The following is a 15,560-nucleotide window of genomic DNA, read 5'->3' as shown; positions in this document are numbered from 1 at the left end:
GTATCATTTTCACATTTTACAAATGCAGTGTAATTTCATTTATCCCAACAAAGTTTTAGTACATCATGTTATTAATTCATGTATCAAACTATCTTCAAATTGTTTCACTGTTACTCTTAACAAGCAACACTGTATCATCCTGTTACTACAGTGTATATTCTTATCAATTCTTAAAAAAAGAATTACTTGAACAACTCAAATTATAATTTATCACGCAAATGTTAGAAGAATTAAACTCATATGATACTTAACTCAATTACTGGTATTACAATTAATCATGAGAATAATTTTTTTATATTTTAGAAATAAAATTCTCATTATCTGAATGGGTTCAATTTTTCATTAGTAATGGTAAAAAGCTGTATCTTTTTAAAAAGGTATCGATTGACCTTACGATGTCTTATATTCTTATAAAATACACTAACCAATACACTAATTTTGTGAATCAGAGTATACTCATCATTTAAATTTGTATTGACAATGTAAAGTTTATCACTCATCACAGTAAATTTGATAAAAAACACTATCATATTGTAGGGTCAGAGAAATAATACTGAACCCTACCCAAATTATCAGTCAGGCTGAATATATAACAAATTCTAAAGACTGATCACTGGATTTCGTCAAGATCAAAGATGTCCTGTGTTATACAATGAACACATGCATTATAATGGCCGCCTCATGTACAGTACCTTTCTTTAATTTGATCTGTTGAGTATATAACATTCTTTCCAATAAAACTTTAACGGTTCTTGAAATGTTTTGAAGTAGGAAGGCTTTGATATCAGGTTAAGTTGGGTCAGGCTGAGTTCATTGGATGCCATGACTTTGATGTAGAACTATTTATGTTAGGCAGTCACATCATTCCCATTCAACCCTAGTGGATGTGGACTGCAGGCCAAACGAGACAAACAACAGCATTACATCAATCATAGTCCGACATCTACAATACTTTCATACAATTCAGCTAAAATTTCCTTTTAGCAATTGAGAAGAATAATGGTGTTGAATATATTCTTCCGATACAATCTAACTGAAGTCATTTATTCTGTTTACACATTGCTATTTAAAAGTGAATTTCCTGTTTCTCAAATGAGCTAGTTGGGATTGACTGGCTACCGAAATGACTAGCATATTTGTACCAATGTATCATTGATCAGTGACCAACATCAAGGAGCAAAGGTTCCCTCGAGATTTTAGGTACACCTTGCTGATGAGTGCTAACTAGCAAGAAACCTAGGTCCAGAGTTCCCGTCCAAATACATCTAACTAGCTAACATGTTTATAAGATGCATTGTTTTCTTGTTCTGTCATTTTGAAAATGGTGTAAACACCAAAAGAGTCTAGTCAGTTGATCTACTATGTTTCTAATGTAAATAACTCACATCCTAGTTTTACAGTTCCTTTGATTTAACTGTTGAACTTACCGAGTGACCAGTCTCTGTTGATTAGTAACAAGATCCAGGACAGTTCTCAACTAATTTACTCAACCTTGCAATATAATGTCTAAAGCAGTTGAAAACTCAATTGACATGACCCAGAACCTTTTTTCCCAAATAGTGGTGCTATAAAATCCAACGACTTATCACTAAAAGACCTATTCACATGGATTTTACTGAATAGGTGTTAGGAAGGAATGATTAAATAACTCAGTAAATTCGTTATATTTGTTGATTGTACTGGTTTAATATTATGATATAGTAAATTGTACTCATCAATTAAATTATTGATTAATTAATAACAAGTACTTTTCAGTTTAATTTGTCCATAATCCCACTACCAACCGGTTTAAGTAAATTATGTATCATTGTATTCATATAAGACTTTTTAATCAGTTCTAGGTGTCGAATAAATCACTATCATCTTTGTCTTTTACCTTGTTTTGAACAATATCTCCGTTTTTCAGTTTACTTATCATACAAACAAGTTCATTAGGACAAACCGATCTGATCAAGATTAGTTAAAAATCTTACTCCTCTTTAAAGCAGGTGCTGTTGTCTAAATCAATTAATACAACCAACGCAGAGAGCGCAAATCAGCTACAATCATAATTAAAAGCATTTATTAACATATAACCGATCAGGTTATGAAGAGGTTTTGAATCAATTACTTATTCGTTCTAAGTATCACTGAGTTTCAACGTAGTTTAACCGTTTAGACTGCACATTTGTTAATAAACTATCAGAAAAATTAGACAGAACGCTTCAACAAAAAGCTTAATAAATTGAATTGATAACGTACTATTGAAATGTCCAGTACTAATTTGGAATGAACAGCCATTGGATTTACTTAGCTGTCTTCCTCACTATCAATATTCTTAGGAACATTATAAAAAGACTAGTTGCATAATTCAAATACTCAAGAATATCGAAATAAATGAGCCACTAGATTTGTACAATTTGAAACTGATACCTGATATGAAGAGTAAGAGCTTAGTTAATTTCAATGCGAATGACATAAAAAGATTGATCTTTTTTCCAATCATATGACATGTATCCGTATCTTAAGAAGGATTATATATGCTTAATTGTTTAATAAGATAAATGTGTAAGTTATAGAACTCTTATTATCAAATGTAGATTAGTTCAGTTGGAAAAATCTAACTGTGAACAAACCATTTGAAGATGCAGCTAAACAGTACAGCGGAACTAGCAGTTATTCTCAAAAACTTTGCAACTTTTCCTAATAAAAACCATCTTCTGTTACGATATTAACTGATGAAACACAGTTAACATCAATCCTGAGCTATTCATCATACAAAACAAAAAGTTGTGTAATTCTAATCCATTTGCTTACTTTATTTCTAATTTTTTATAAGATACGGGCACTGAAAAATAAGTTTGTGAGCAGCATTCTTTTTAAAAAAGCGATACTTCCAAAGTGAAACATGAACACGAAAACAGAAGTTGATATGAGAAAGTGTAACAGGCGTAATTACCGAAAAATACGTACTTTAAAATAGATAATGATAATAGTAATAGTAATAATAATACTAGTAGTGTTTTCAGTGTATTTTGAGAAACCGGTAATAATCATGTCAAGGACATTTGGAAATAAACAATTGTTTGAATATCGGTCAACTATTATTATAACTGTTATTGACAGTAGTGAGATTGTACATCTGCACACACACACACAATATATATATAATAGCATTGACCAATTGAATGTCTGGGTGGTGAACACAAATAATAAAATTGTTCGACAGTTTTCTGTCATAAACTCATACTGACCGCCAGAATTAGTGCATACTTGTACAGATGATGTAGGCAAATGTTGATTTCATGAAATAAACATTCTGTGCTATGCTTTAATCCTACCACAAGACAACCTGAGGACTGTTTTTTTAGATTAGACCAAAATTTCGTGCACAAAAATAGAACAATCTGCGTCTTCTCATTATTCTAAGATTCAGGTTGATGTATGTAAAAATGAGACCAGTGTGAATTGATCATAAAACACTAATGAAAGAATTATTTATCCCTTTTAAAAGACAGAAAAGTTTCAATCCAATATAAGGAATATTTGGTGAATAAAACTATTGAGCATATATATATATATATATATATATATATATATATATATATCCGTTGTTCGTATTTCCCTTAGTAGTAATAATTTCACGGTCGTTTATTCATTAAGGTGGACTCATGAAAAGAAAAACAAAACAGTTTATTCTTTATTGAAAATAAAAGGCAAAATACTAAACTAATACCTTCTAAAATAATAATAATAACAATGACCTGTTCCTTGCTGAAACGAGAAACAACCGCAAACAATAACACAGAAAACAACGCTTTTTACATACGTGCACAACTGTATACAAACACGTAGTCATATGCATAAATAAGTAACAAAACATACTTATTGGTTACGTTAGAATAAATAGGCATAGGTATTGTATGTGTGTGTGTCAAAAATGGAGAGAAAGAGATAAGAAATAAATTATTTGATATATTCTGAAAATGCCATTGGAATGAAATAATTCACGATAAAATATAAGAAAGTCTAAAGAAACCATTGAATATTTGATTAGTATATTCGAGGCAAAAACAATTACAAATCTACATTTCTGTACACAGTCCTGATTATATTATATCCTACATGAACAAACACAGTAGTAATATGGTAGATAATGTCCTGGAAAAGTAAGAATATTCATAAAAATGAAATGGATAAAGAGAGAGGATATTTTAACACATTTACAGTTGATTATCGCAACCGCCTTTGCTTAATCGATGCTGAGCAATTTCCATAATACCATTCAAGTGTACTAAGGCAGCCAATACAACAAATACATGAAATATTTGATGACTTTGGAACTGAAAATATAAAGGGAAACATTGAAGAATAAAACTTTTTAAAAGATGATACTATGATGATAACAACAGTATGAATAATACTAAAATATAATTAAGAAAAGTTGAAAAAGGGTATACATGAGAGTCAGTCATCAAATTCGCTGTTAAAGATATGAGGACACTTATCACTCCCGGTTACTTACACCATAAGACTCTTCTTTTTCGGAGATCTAAACAGGAAACTGGATTAGCGATGGCATTTAAGACGTAAGGAGTGATCCCCATTGTCCAAGGGACAATTGATTGAGGACAGTCACGCATAGCCGTTTCGTAAGTAGTTTTTGGTGTGTCAACCCCATACTTTGAAGGCCTTAAAACAGACAACAGTTGTCTTCGGGGTAATTTGGGATGTTATATTTGGAACGAATCTTTCTAACCTCCCGCCACTGTTGTAGAAGCCAGAATCTTTGCAGATATAGGTTGTCTGAAGAAAAAATCATACTCCCATCACTCTCTGTACAGTCGACAGTGCGATTTTGCCCTCTGATCACTGGTTCAGTGCTTTTGTTCTTACAACCTTCTAAACAACACCCCTGACGTGTTAAAACCTTAAGGAACATATATTCCAATCGATATATTGGATCATCAGAACCAATCCCAACCACCACAAAAAGGTATTAGCTACAACCGGGTGAAATATACAAAACGATAAAAGTATTTTCCAAAATAGAAAATCAGTAATGAACTTGACAGTTTTTGGCTAGGATAAGATACTTTCAAAGTTTGATATTACAGATTCCTTTACAATAAACGATTTATTGAGAAAATCTACCAACTAAGTTTAAAATAGTCCTGTCCATATTTCCCTATTCATATTCTAATAGGCCACCGACCAGATTAAGAAACGTACTATCTTGAAATAATTACTATAGATATAACTTGCATACATTATTTACGAGCTGCATATTCGACTTCATAATCCGTCTAGAAACTATAGATCTATTCCGAAGGAATGTGGCTGAATAACTCAATAGCTCTATAATAATCCACACAAAATCTGATCAAAACATTAAAGTGCTTTGCTTTATTTATCATTTGCTCTAATGAAATTGAAGTGACGTGTTTGAATATGAAGATAATTAACAATGAAGTAAAATAAAACTTTATATGCTCTTTTACATTACAAGGGTTAATTTAGAGTAACTGGAATCAAACACATAATATTATATATTCGACGATGTTATTTGAAGTAGTGACTTCAGAGGAATTACTAATATTACGTTTTGGAAACTAAATACAGTGTACAGTAAACCGTGATACTGCATCTTTTTGTACAGGTCAAACGAATAATCAGTGGTTTCAACAGACAAATGTGCTACTCCATATTTAGGTTAGCTTACACTTTTTACATTCAGTCACATCACACTGGACAGCGAAGTTTACCATAATAGAGGTGTTAATATAGAGCATGTAAGATGTGCTTCAACTATCCAAGTTTAATGTAAATCCTAACACAATTATTAAACATTCGAACTACTCTATTTAAATAAATTTACTAAAATTATCCACCAAACTGTTGATGTCGATAACTTAACAGTTAAGTGCAAAAAGCTTTTAGCTAAAACATCTCACAATACCACAAAAGAAAACAACTACTATCGTCTCATTGCAAATATTTAAACTGTCAAAAAAGTATATTCGGGCTGCCACGGTGCGTACCTAAAAATGAAACAACTAAGATTTCACTATATATGCCATAGTCTTATCGATATTATTAACTAATACTTAAAGTTACAATTAGTAACCAATACTAAGGACTCCGACATAGTTTCCACTTTAAGCTAACATCACCCATCAAAAGCTAGTGAAAACCAGGGAAATGTTTTGTTCTACTTTGGGACCACCTTTAAAGTAGTACACATTCACAACTATGCACGGCACTCAACCTTAGGCATTCACTTTTATCATGGTAAGCAAGATAACTTCAAACTATTGAGTCGAATTTCAATAACGCTTATGTCAAACTTCAATTACGATTAAATTACCAGTTCATAGTAGAAATCTACCTCCAGGTTTAACAGACATTTATAAATCTCTAACCTAAATATTGCCAAAAACAATGAAACAATGTTGATTTAGTGATAAATAAAACAATTCGATAACTACAAGGGAAATAGTTCACAGTTTGCTGCTTTTGCATAAAATGTTACTTCGCATAGACATAGTGTTACAGCCTGTAAATAGGTGTGGCTAGGAACTAACAACATATTTAAAAGATGCAAAAAATTTGGTATGATTTGAAACCAGGCCTAGTTTACATTTTACATAGGAACAAAAACGTACAACAAATGGCTCTGAACGTAGAACACAATATTTACATAATAATGAGTCAGTTTTCAATCCCTCCATATCTTTTTTTTAAGTTTGCTGCATTTGTCTTTTTTCCTTTTCCAAATAATTAAAACTTATTTTAGTTTGTAACAACATTAAAAGAACTTAGATATCTAATGAACTCACAATTAATTTCACCGGGTACTCAGTTATGACCCACACTCTAGATTTGAGGGTTAATGATACTACTCAATTGTTCAAACAGAATTAGATCGACTAATGTTCGAATTCGGGACATAATGGCTACAAGCCAAGCTCCGTAACCATTAAGCTGCCTCTCCATATGTACTTATATTGTACCACCACAACTGCTGTTATTCGCTTACCAAAATTTGAAAATGGTGAGTGGTGAAATGAATTTATTTGATATAAACATTCGCAATTGACTCAAAACGATGTTAATATGTTAGATTCTATGGAATGTTATTTTAAATCAACATATTACTTACAAGAACAATAGGTCTATCGGTTGTGCTTCATAAAATGTTTTAATGTACTTTTGAACTTGTATCATTAAATTATCAAGAAATCAATACACAACTTTAAAAAGTGCTGTGACGAAGTTTATGTAAACTGTGAGTTAGGATCTAGCTACAGAACTCCAAATCAATAATCAGTCAATCATCATCGACCCAGAGTCTAACAGATATGAGACCGCCCAAGTTATCATATCACACATCAACATGCGATGAAATTAAGATGATGAATAGCAAAAGAGATCAATATAATATAGTAGCAATGATAATCAGGAAGATCAAACATTAGGAACATGATCCGGAAAAACAGATTAGAGACGCATATGAGGAGGGATATTAGGATTCACAATCGAGAGGAGGATAAATAACGAATGTATCTGCTCAATTTTAAACGATTTTGAGTCATCTTAACTAAAATTTCCAATCACCGATCGCAGTTATTGAGGAAACACCAACAACGTAATCTAAATCTAACTGCGTGGAACAGAATACGTTGGAGTTATTTGCACTAATCGGAAACTTATAATACATAGAATGAATCCCTTATATTTTCTTTCCACTAGCTTCTTATTGGTACGAAAACATGTCTTAATCCGGACCTTTAGTTCCCTAATATTAACGTTTTCTAAAAACTCAGATGAAATAGACAATTAAAAGTAACCTAAATACTTAATAATTAAACCAGTGGAAGGCTAAATGTGAATAATATGAATGGACTATAAACGTACAATGTCGATTAAAAGCCAAGTGTAAAGATTTTTATTTATGGATGAATTGAGTTAATAATATTTTTTTAAATAGTTTACTTTGAACAAGAATGTAATCGACAAACCAGAATGAAATAACTTACCCAAATATCAAATTTACCAGGATAAAGACGCTCAGGTATACGTAGTGCATAAATGGTAGCTCCCGATATATATAGTACAGCCATTAGAATAAGCCATCCAAGTGCAGAATAATGAACACCCTCCTGAAGATCTTCAATTAGAATATAATGTACACAAGGAACCACTCCCGACAGACCAAGAGCAATAAACAAAACTGAAATTTACAACGATCAGTAAGTCAACCAAACAAACAAAGTATCAATATTGAACAAAATAAACGCATGGTAATCATAACCTAATTTTCCGTGATGTATAATTACAAAGTGCCGATTATCATAGTTACGCAGCCTCACTGACAAAAAACAAGAGTGCGAACAGAAGTGATTTAAGGTTAAAGTGAATAAATAGAATTTTAGAGGTACACAGAGTTTGTTAAAATATTTTTGAACGTTTAAACAGTAAAATTTGAATATAAAATAATCTGGTATGGCCATGTGTAAATGATCAATCCGTGCAACTAATATTCTACACAACAAAACGTATATACTCTAGAAATAAACACTTTATCCCGGAATTGTCTATGAACAGTAAGATGTTAAAACGTATCTATCTCGAACTTCCTAGATATCGTCGACAACCAATATTTAGTTAACTAAAGTATGTAGACATATTACTCGCTGTTAAAATATCAAAATCATTGCACATGGTGTGTAAGAGTCGAGTATTGAATAAACTAAAGAATTTCATAGATATGACTTCATAGAATGTTTTTGTAATCTGTCAAAGATGCAGCTATATTTGTGCTCTTTACCAATGTATTGAAGTAAAGTTACCTGGAAATAATAGTAAATCTGATTAAGTCGTTTCTAGTGAACTTAAGAGAACTTCCTTTATCATGAACTGATCTAATCAAATACTGAAACCAATAGAATAGGACATAATCCGATTTACAAATCCAAACCATCAGTCAATTATTAATCAGGAAAAATCTTTACGAATAGACATAAATAGGTTAATTAAACTCAATTCTAAGTCTTGGACCCTGTTAAGCGACTTCGTCGATCTCGTTGAAGACTATAAAGCCAACATCGACTCTACGATCAAGTTTTTAATTGGAAGTTTATTCGAAAGTTAGCCTACTTCTTTAAGTCTCCCATCAATTGCTCTAATTTCTTATGATGATTGTTTAGTTCAGATGCCTTTTAATTTAGTCACAAATATTTACAGTCCACTAGCATTATTTTCCCCTGATTATTAAACAATTAAATATTCCTGGCACCAATCATATTTTGTCAGGCCTTTCTAGGATGAATATTGTTACTCTGAGATAGCTCATAAACCAATTAATTGGAAACAGTTTGAGACGAAAGAAAGTGATCTCTTTAAATTAAACTGTTCTCTTCTCCAGTTTCTATTGCAAAAATTGACTAATAACGTTATAGCATATTTACCTTCGATTTTGATTGGGACAGAGTAAAATGTAACACACAATTTAACCGAGAATCGATTAACAGTTTCAAGTCACCGGAGAAAAGTGACAAAATACTGCCACATATGTCTTGTCAGTCTCCTCCAGTGACTTGAAACCGATCAGTACTTGATATTTTAACTATTATACAATTAAATCGCGGATACGGTATGCATACATAACTTACGTGCTCTAGCTGCACGATACGTTGGGCTAAGAAAATAATCTTGCGTGCATACAAAAGCGCAAAATCCACCAAGTATCAGCACAGCCAAAATATAAACAAGTTTGAATGAATTATAACAATAGAAAGAATAATGGATCCATGGGATAAATGACCCGATAACAAGTAATGATATTCCAACATAGTCCAATCTGCAAAAAACAATTAAAGTTATACCGTTTTTCATATAATAATACGCTTAAATATTCTATTTGTAGAAAAAGACGTTTAAATCTAGAGAGAAAGAGGATATGTAAGGTGTAACACCACATGAATTAATTTATTTAAGTGAATCGAGAGATATTTAAAACAATGTATCTAAATAAATACTGAAACTTGGTAGCATAAATGAATGAAGCTGTGCTTCAGTGATTTTGTGTTGTAACTTGGAGAAATACTAGTATGGATAATATTTATAATTGAGAAAAGATCTTCAAAAAATGAATAACATTTTACCTGATGCTCAATTTATTTGAAATTATCAAGTCTAACCTTGGTAACAAGACTTATGAACAAAGACTGATATGGGTTGATGTAAGGGAATGCGTTAAACTACGGATTAAAACTATATTATGCACTAACAGTAATCCCACAACTGATCCAACTACTGATCGACAAGTGTATCAAGTGGTTTTTCACCATAGCTCTATACTAATATATATATATATATATATATATATATATATATATATATATATATATATATATATATATATATGATTTACAACAACAACAAAATACTAATCGAATAATCGTGTAACATAATTATATAACTTTAAAGCGATCATAAAATGATATCAATTTATTAATTGAGTAATTGGAAGAAAGAGCATTATTATGGTGAAAGTAATTATCTGTAAACGTTAAAAAATTCAACTAAACAGCTACAAGACTGTATAATATTTAACAAGATAATTAGAAAAATCTTTTGATAAAAACTAAGTTTTATAGTAGCTGTGTAAGAATCAAGAGACGGATATTGAGATGTAAAAGTAAACAAAAGTGACTAAATTCGTGAACTTTTCGAATATCTTTTGAAAGAATGAGGTTCAGCTAAAATGCGATTACATATCTGTGGTTAAGGTAGAGAGGGCGGTTGTACAAACTTCTTTTGGAATGCAAAGGTTAGGTTTGTGAACATAGATTCTGACAGCTTCAGCAGTATGTAGAAGACAAACCCGTAAATCATACGGTGATGTCCTGTGTCCACCAAGTGAACAAGAAAAGAACTTTGAATTACTCTTACCTGTTTTTTGCTAAACCAAGACGAATGGCATTCTGCTATACGAGGAGGGACTTATCGAATTGTACGTCCTATATAACTTGCTCCTCATAAGCAGTTGAATTAATAAATAATCATGGATATACAGAATTCAGGCAATCTATTTTTAGTAATGGTTCTCATTATTGGACGATTGTTCAGTTTGGCTGCAGTAAACGTTTTATGAGTAGCTTTTCTCAACCTATGCGTTACTGTTTCCTTGGTAGCACCACTTAGGAATTGTAACTTCAAGAACAGGGAAATCTTTGGAACGGCTGTTACCTCCGGTCTCATTTTCACTCAATTTACCTACTTGTACTAAGAAAGTTAAGAATAATACACAATTTATCTTTAGAGGCGTCATCAGAGCAAACCACTTTGGTACGATGAATCAGGGTCTTTACTAGGTTTCTTTTATACATGATTTGTACAGAACTATAACAATGAATATCTTGTCCGATTGCGAATTTCCTATGTATCCCTTTTACTAATCTTCCGTATAATCTCTTAAGTCGGACGTCTAAAAATGATGTGCTATTATTATGTTTTCCCTTAAGCATGAACTTAGTAGATGGATGAACGTGATTAATTACAATAAGCAAACTATTCTTTATATTTTTATTTTCCATTGCTAAGAAAGTATCATATATGTAGGGACAGTTAGATGTTAGTTGACAGACAGTGTCTTTAAGTTGTCTATTTTCTAGTTTTGCGAGAAAAGTCTGTCAGCGAATGACCCAATGGTGATCACATGGTTGCACCATCTATCTGTCTTTTACTAGGTGTCCGAAAGGGAATCTCCACTAAACTGCAGCCAAATTACGCTGTTATATATCATTTAGTTGGTCAACAGTCAAATTTCAGTACACTGAACTGGCAGTACTTGACACAAATTAATGAATAACTTAATACATGTATACAACTTACAACATTAACAGATAAACCGCAGAAACTGACAGTTATAACTAAATTCCTGAGTTATATATTTGGTTTTTCCTATCACTTACTTGGTTTTACACATTTGACATTTTAATATTGACCTTAGCTACTTTAAAATTTCAAGACTGTACAGAGAAAATAAAGGCTCTTTGAAAATTACATTGAACATTATTAACTCTTGTTTTAAAACACGTTCGAAATGCTATATTGTTTTAACTGCTGAAGGTGTTTTTATGTAAAATCACAAAGCGTAAAAGATGTTCATCTTTATCATAATTACCATTAATTAAATTCATAATTAATAAGAATACATGTAGTAGACTTAATAAAACTAAATAATGTGACATTGAAGCAGATATATGGAGCTATGAATAGTGAAATATTTGAGTGAGTTGAAGACTGGAAGTAAGCAACGCCCGTCGCGTTTTTTTAAAAAAAGTCGTTAAGTCGATAATAAGGTCAAATTAATTCTACAATTTTAAGCAAGTTATATAGAAGAAATAATACTAAGTGTTTGAAATGTTTTGAAAAAACCTTGACGAGTCGTTCTCGGAATCCATCGCATGAAAATAAACTTTCTTTAAGAGATGAAAAGGGTGTCATTACTAGAAGACATGGGAAATATTTATGATAGATGTATGTAGCTTTGGCCAAGGCTTGTTGCAGTTATAATAAGTTTGCACTATTCTTAAGGTTTATAAATCTATATGCTGAATTTCTTAAGATCTCAACAAATAAATATCAAGTTACCGGAATAAAGCAACGATCTATACTGGAAATGATTATAGAATACTCACTTGTTGAATAATTTACCAACACGTTCTGAATGGCAATAAACTGTGTGAAACAACCACGAAAAACCAAGTGCAAGGATGGCGCTTGTAAAAAATACCTGAACAACCATTTTCTCTTGCCAATGTATATTTAAACCCGGATGAACTAGAAATGAGATACTCAAGATCAGAAAACAAACGAAACCTACAAAAAAGTCGGAAAAATTAGATGACACGTGTCAGGAAGTTGAGTTGATGTGTTAAAACCACCCAATGCACAAAAATGCAGATGCAAAAACCACACAGAATGGATATATCGTGAATATCACAAATATTTACATATTTCCGACAGGTATTATCATTAAGACTTTGAGTTTTAAAATATATGGAACAAAATGTCGGCTTTACTGATTACTATTAAATACGACCTAAATATTAGCAAATGAAAGAATGATATATCTGTTTAATTAGTGATTACTGAGATCAGAGACTAATCAAACAGTGACGTAAATACTGGAAAATAACCTAAAACTTAATAATAGCAAACACAAAACAGTCCACACTCAAAATATAATAAGGTAATGCTAAAGGTGATATTGTCACTTAGCTTATTGAAAGACTGCCATCAATGAAATGAAATGTTCTCACATATGTATAAATTGTCTGAAGTTTTTAAACATAATTGGGATCTAGCTATTGTTTGGAAGTATTTTAGAGCTTTTTGTTTGTTGACTTCAAAATAATGAATATATATTTGGTCACTTGGATTATGTGAAGCCACTACTTAGTCATCTTAATATAGTGAATAGTTAAAACCAGTTTTGATCTACCTAAAAGAAAAGATATATATCTTACGAAAAGAAGACCTCTGAATTTGAGTTTTCTAATAGTGTGACAGTTTGAGGCGGAAACGCGATGCAATCACCGAGACGATAAAGTAAAAACGGAATGAAGTTCCACGAATTATTACACGGTGACAGAAATATATTACTTTAACTACGGAAATGTAAATGGCTCTCAGTCAAAAACTACACTTTCGGACTTATCCTGTAGACTGAAACATAAGAGCAGTAACAAAAAACCCAAGATGTTTTACATCCATTAACATAGGAATGTAGAACGCAAACACCACACAATGCCATCAAAGCAATAATGATGCCCAACAAGTTGTATTTATGCCAGAGAACCTACACGTTGAGGTCTCAGCATATATCTGAAATATGTGGACTTTTTATGAATTAGAAGTCAAAAAATTAAGACTTACAGGGACCTCTACCTAATGCAAAATCCATACAGGTCTTAATGACACCATTATGATATTTCTCTAAAAAAACATCCAGTGAGGCGTGTTACGAGTTATCAATAGTGCTCACAGTTCAAGGTTACGAGGAAGACCAAGAAAAGTAACAGCACAGACAATCAATACAAACGTAATAGGTATGTATCGACAAGATTTGTTTCGTAAGTTGGAGTCAAAGTGGAATAAGATGGATGCAAATATTAACACACAAATCATTGACGATTTACCAATGAGATGTGTCCAAATATTTCCTGTTTCCGTATGAAGTCGGAAGATAGAACGGAAGCATTCACGAAATGATGGGAGTTGAGGACGGTGACCCCGGAGGATAAAATCGTTGTCTTTTAACCAGTGTGGTAAGCTATGGTGATGAACTACTCTCCACCCTTTTTTCCAAAGGTGAATAACCAACTCTTCTGCTTGTTCTACAGCCCTACTAGCAGCCTCTCCAATCTCATGAGCTGCGAACGTAAAGTAATCTCCACCATAACTAGCAGATCGACGATGTGCGCACAAGGGAGAGTGATTTGTTTTGGGAACAGTTAGTGACTGCAAGTCTGTGACAGACGAATTTAGATCCCAAGACGGTTGTGGTGTATATGCGTTGGTGGCCACATGGTTTGAAGAATCGCTGGGCAGGCAAAACTTCGGCAACTTTCGCCTCCTGACAGCAGACTGTGGCATCCAATCTGCATCTGTTTGATTTGAGATCAGAGGATCACAGAAAGATGAGGTGATACAGGCAGACCCCTCTGAACGCATCCGTCTATGTTTACCAAGCGTGTTCTGCATATTATCCTATATAAAAGAATTAGAAAACACTTCGAGTGATATTTACGTGTTGAGAATAAACATGGTGAATATTATGCGACAAATAGTCCGCTGGTCTAAAAGAACTCCCCATCATTGAATGGAAACACACGTAAAGCGCGCTCAATCAGCTGATTCTGGTTCAATGAACGGACTAAATAACATGATCCAACATAACAAATGAACATTACAAGATCTTAAATGATTCAAATAACGGTGAGGTTAATCTTATTAGACTTTGTCTCGGATTTCTTTTTGCTTTATTTTCCAGTTTAGCTTGATATAGTCCTACGACAACTTAGGAAAAAAATCAAATGGAAGGTTTCAGCTTCATTTTGGAAAGGAAAGTAGTCTGTGTGGCTTGTGTTAGTCCCATCGTTGGTGATCTGCCAGTTGATCCAACTTGTATTTGAAAGCTTCGTCAGATGGCGCTTCAGTCTCGTGTTGAATTAATGGATTCCATTCGTTGATAATTCGATGAGAAATTTGATAGTCATCCGACAAATAATTTGTTCTGAGTTTGTGAACATCTTCAGAGTGTCCTCATAATTTCTCTGTTATTGCAGGGCATTTCAGATTCAATTTCATTATAATGTCATTTAAAATTTTTGATCAAGTCACCTCTGGTCCTTCTATGTGACAAAGAAAATAGTTTACAGTTGAGCATCATACAGGAACTTCGCTATTCCAGAAATGAGCTTAGTTACGATTCTTTGAACCTTCTGCAACAGCTCGCTGTCTCTTTTTAGCCAGGATCTAGCCGTTTGAATGCGATACTCGAGTTTAGG

The 15,560-nt window shown here is 32.5% G+C and overlaps 1 protein-coding gene across 2 annotated transcripts; it reads right to left on the bottom strand.

Moving 5' to 3' along the window:
• Positions 1-2,482: 2,482 nt before the first annotated feature.
• On the bottom strand, positions 2,483-15,125 carry ADIPOR1_1 (Adiponectin receptor protein 1). Of its 2 annotated transcripts, XM_051213517.1 has the most exons (6): positions 14,801-15,125; positions 14,190-14,760; positions 12,687-12,867; positions 9,654-9,841; positions 8,019-8,212; positions 2,483-4,322 (listed from the first exon to the last, which is right to left on the bottom strand). In XM_051213517.1, the coding sequence occupies exons 1-6, from the start codon at positions 14,867-14,869 to the stop codon at positions 4,203-4,205; spliced, it is 1,323 nt and encodes a 440-aa protein (XP_051069505.1). In that variant the 5' UTR covers positions 14,870-15,125; the 3' UTR covers positions 2,483-4,202. The 2 variants fall into 2 exon arrangements, with proteins under 2 accessions (XP_051069505.1, XP_051069504.1); XM_051213516.1 differs by having other exon boundaries at positions 2,483-9,841; positions 12,687-14,760.
• Positions 15,126-15,560: the final 435 nt, after the last annotated feature.

This window comes from Schistosoma haematobium, chromosome 3 (assembly GCF_000699445.3).
Source record: "Schistosoma haematobium chromosome 3, whole genome shotgun sequence".
NCBI lineage: Eukaryota > Metazoa > Platyhelminthes > Trematoda > Strigeidida > Schistosomatidae > Schistosoma > Schistosoma haematobium.
This window is presented reverse-complemented; position numbering and strand designations above follow the sequence as displayed.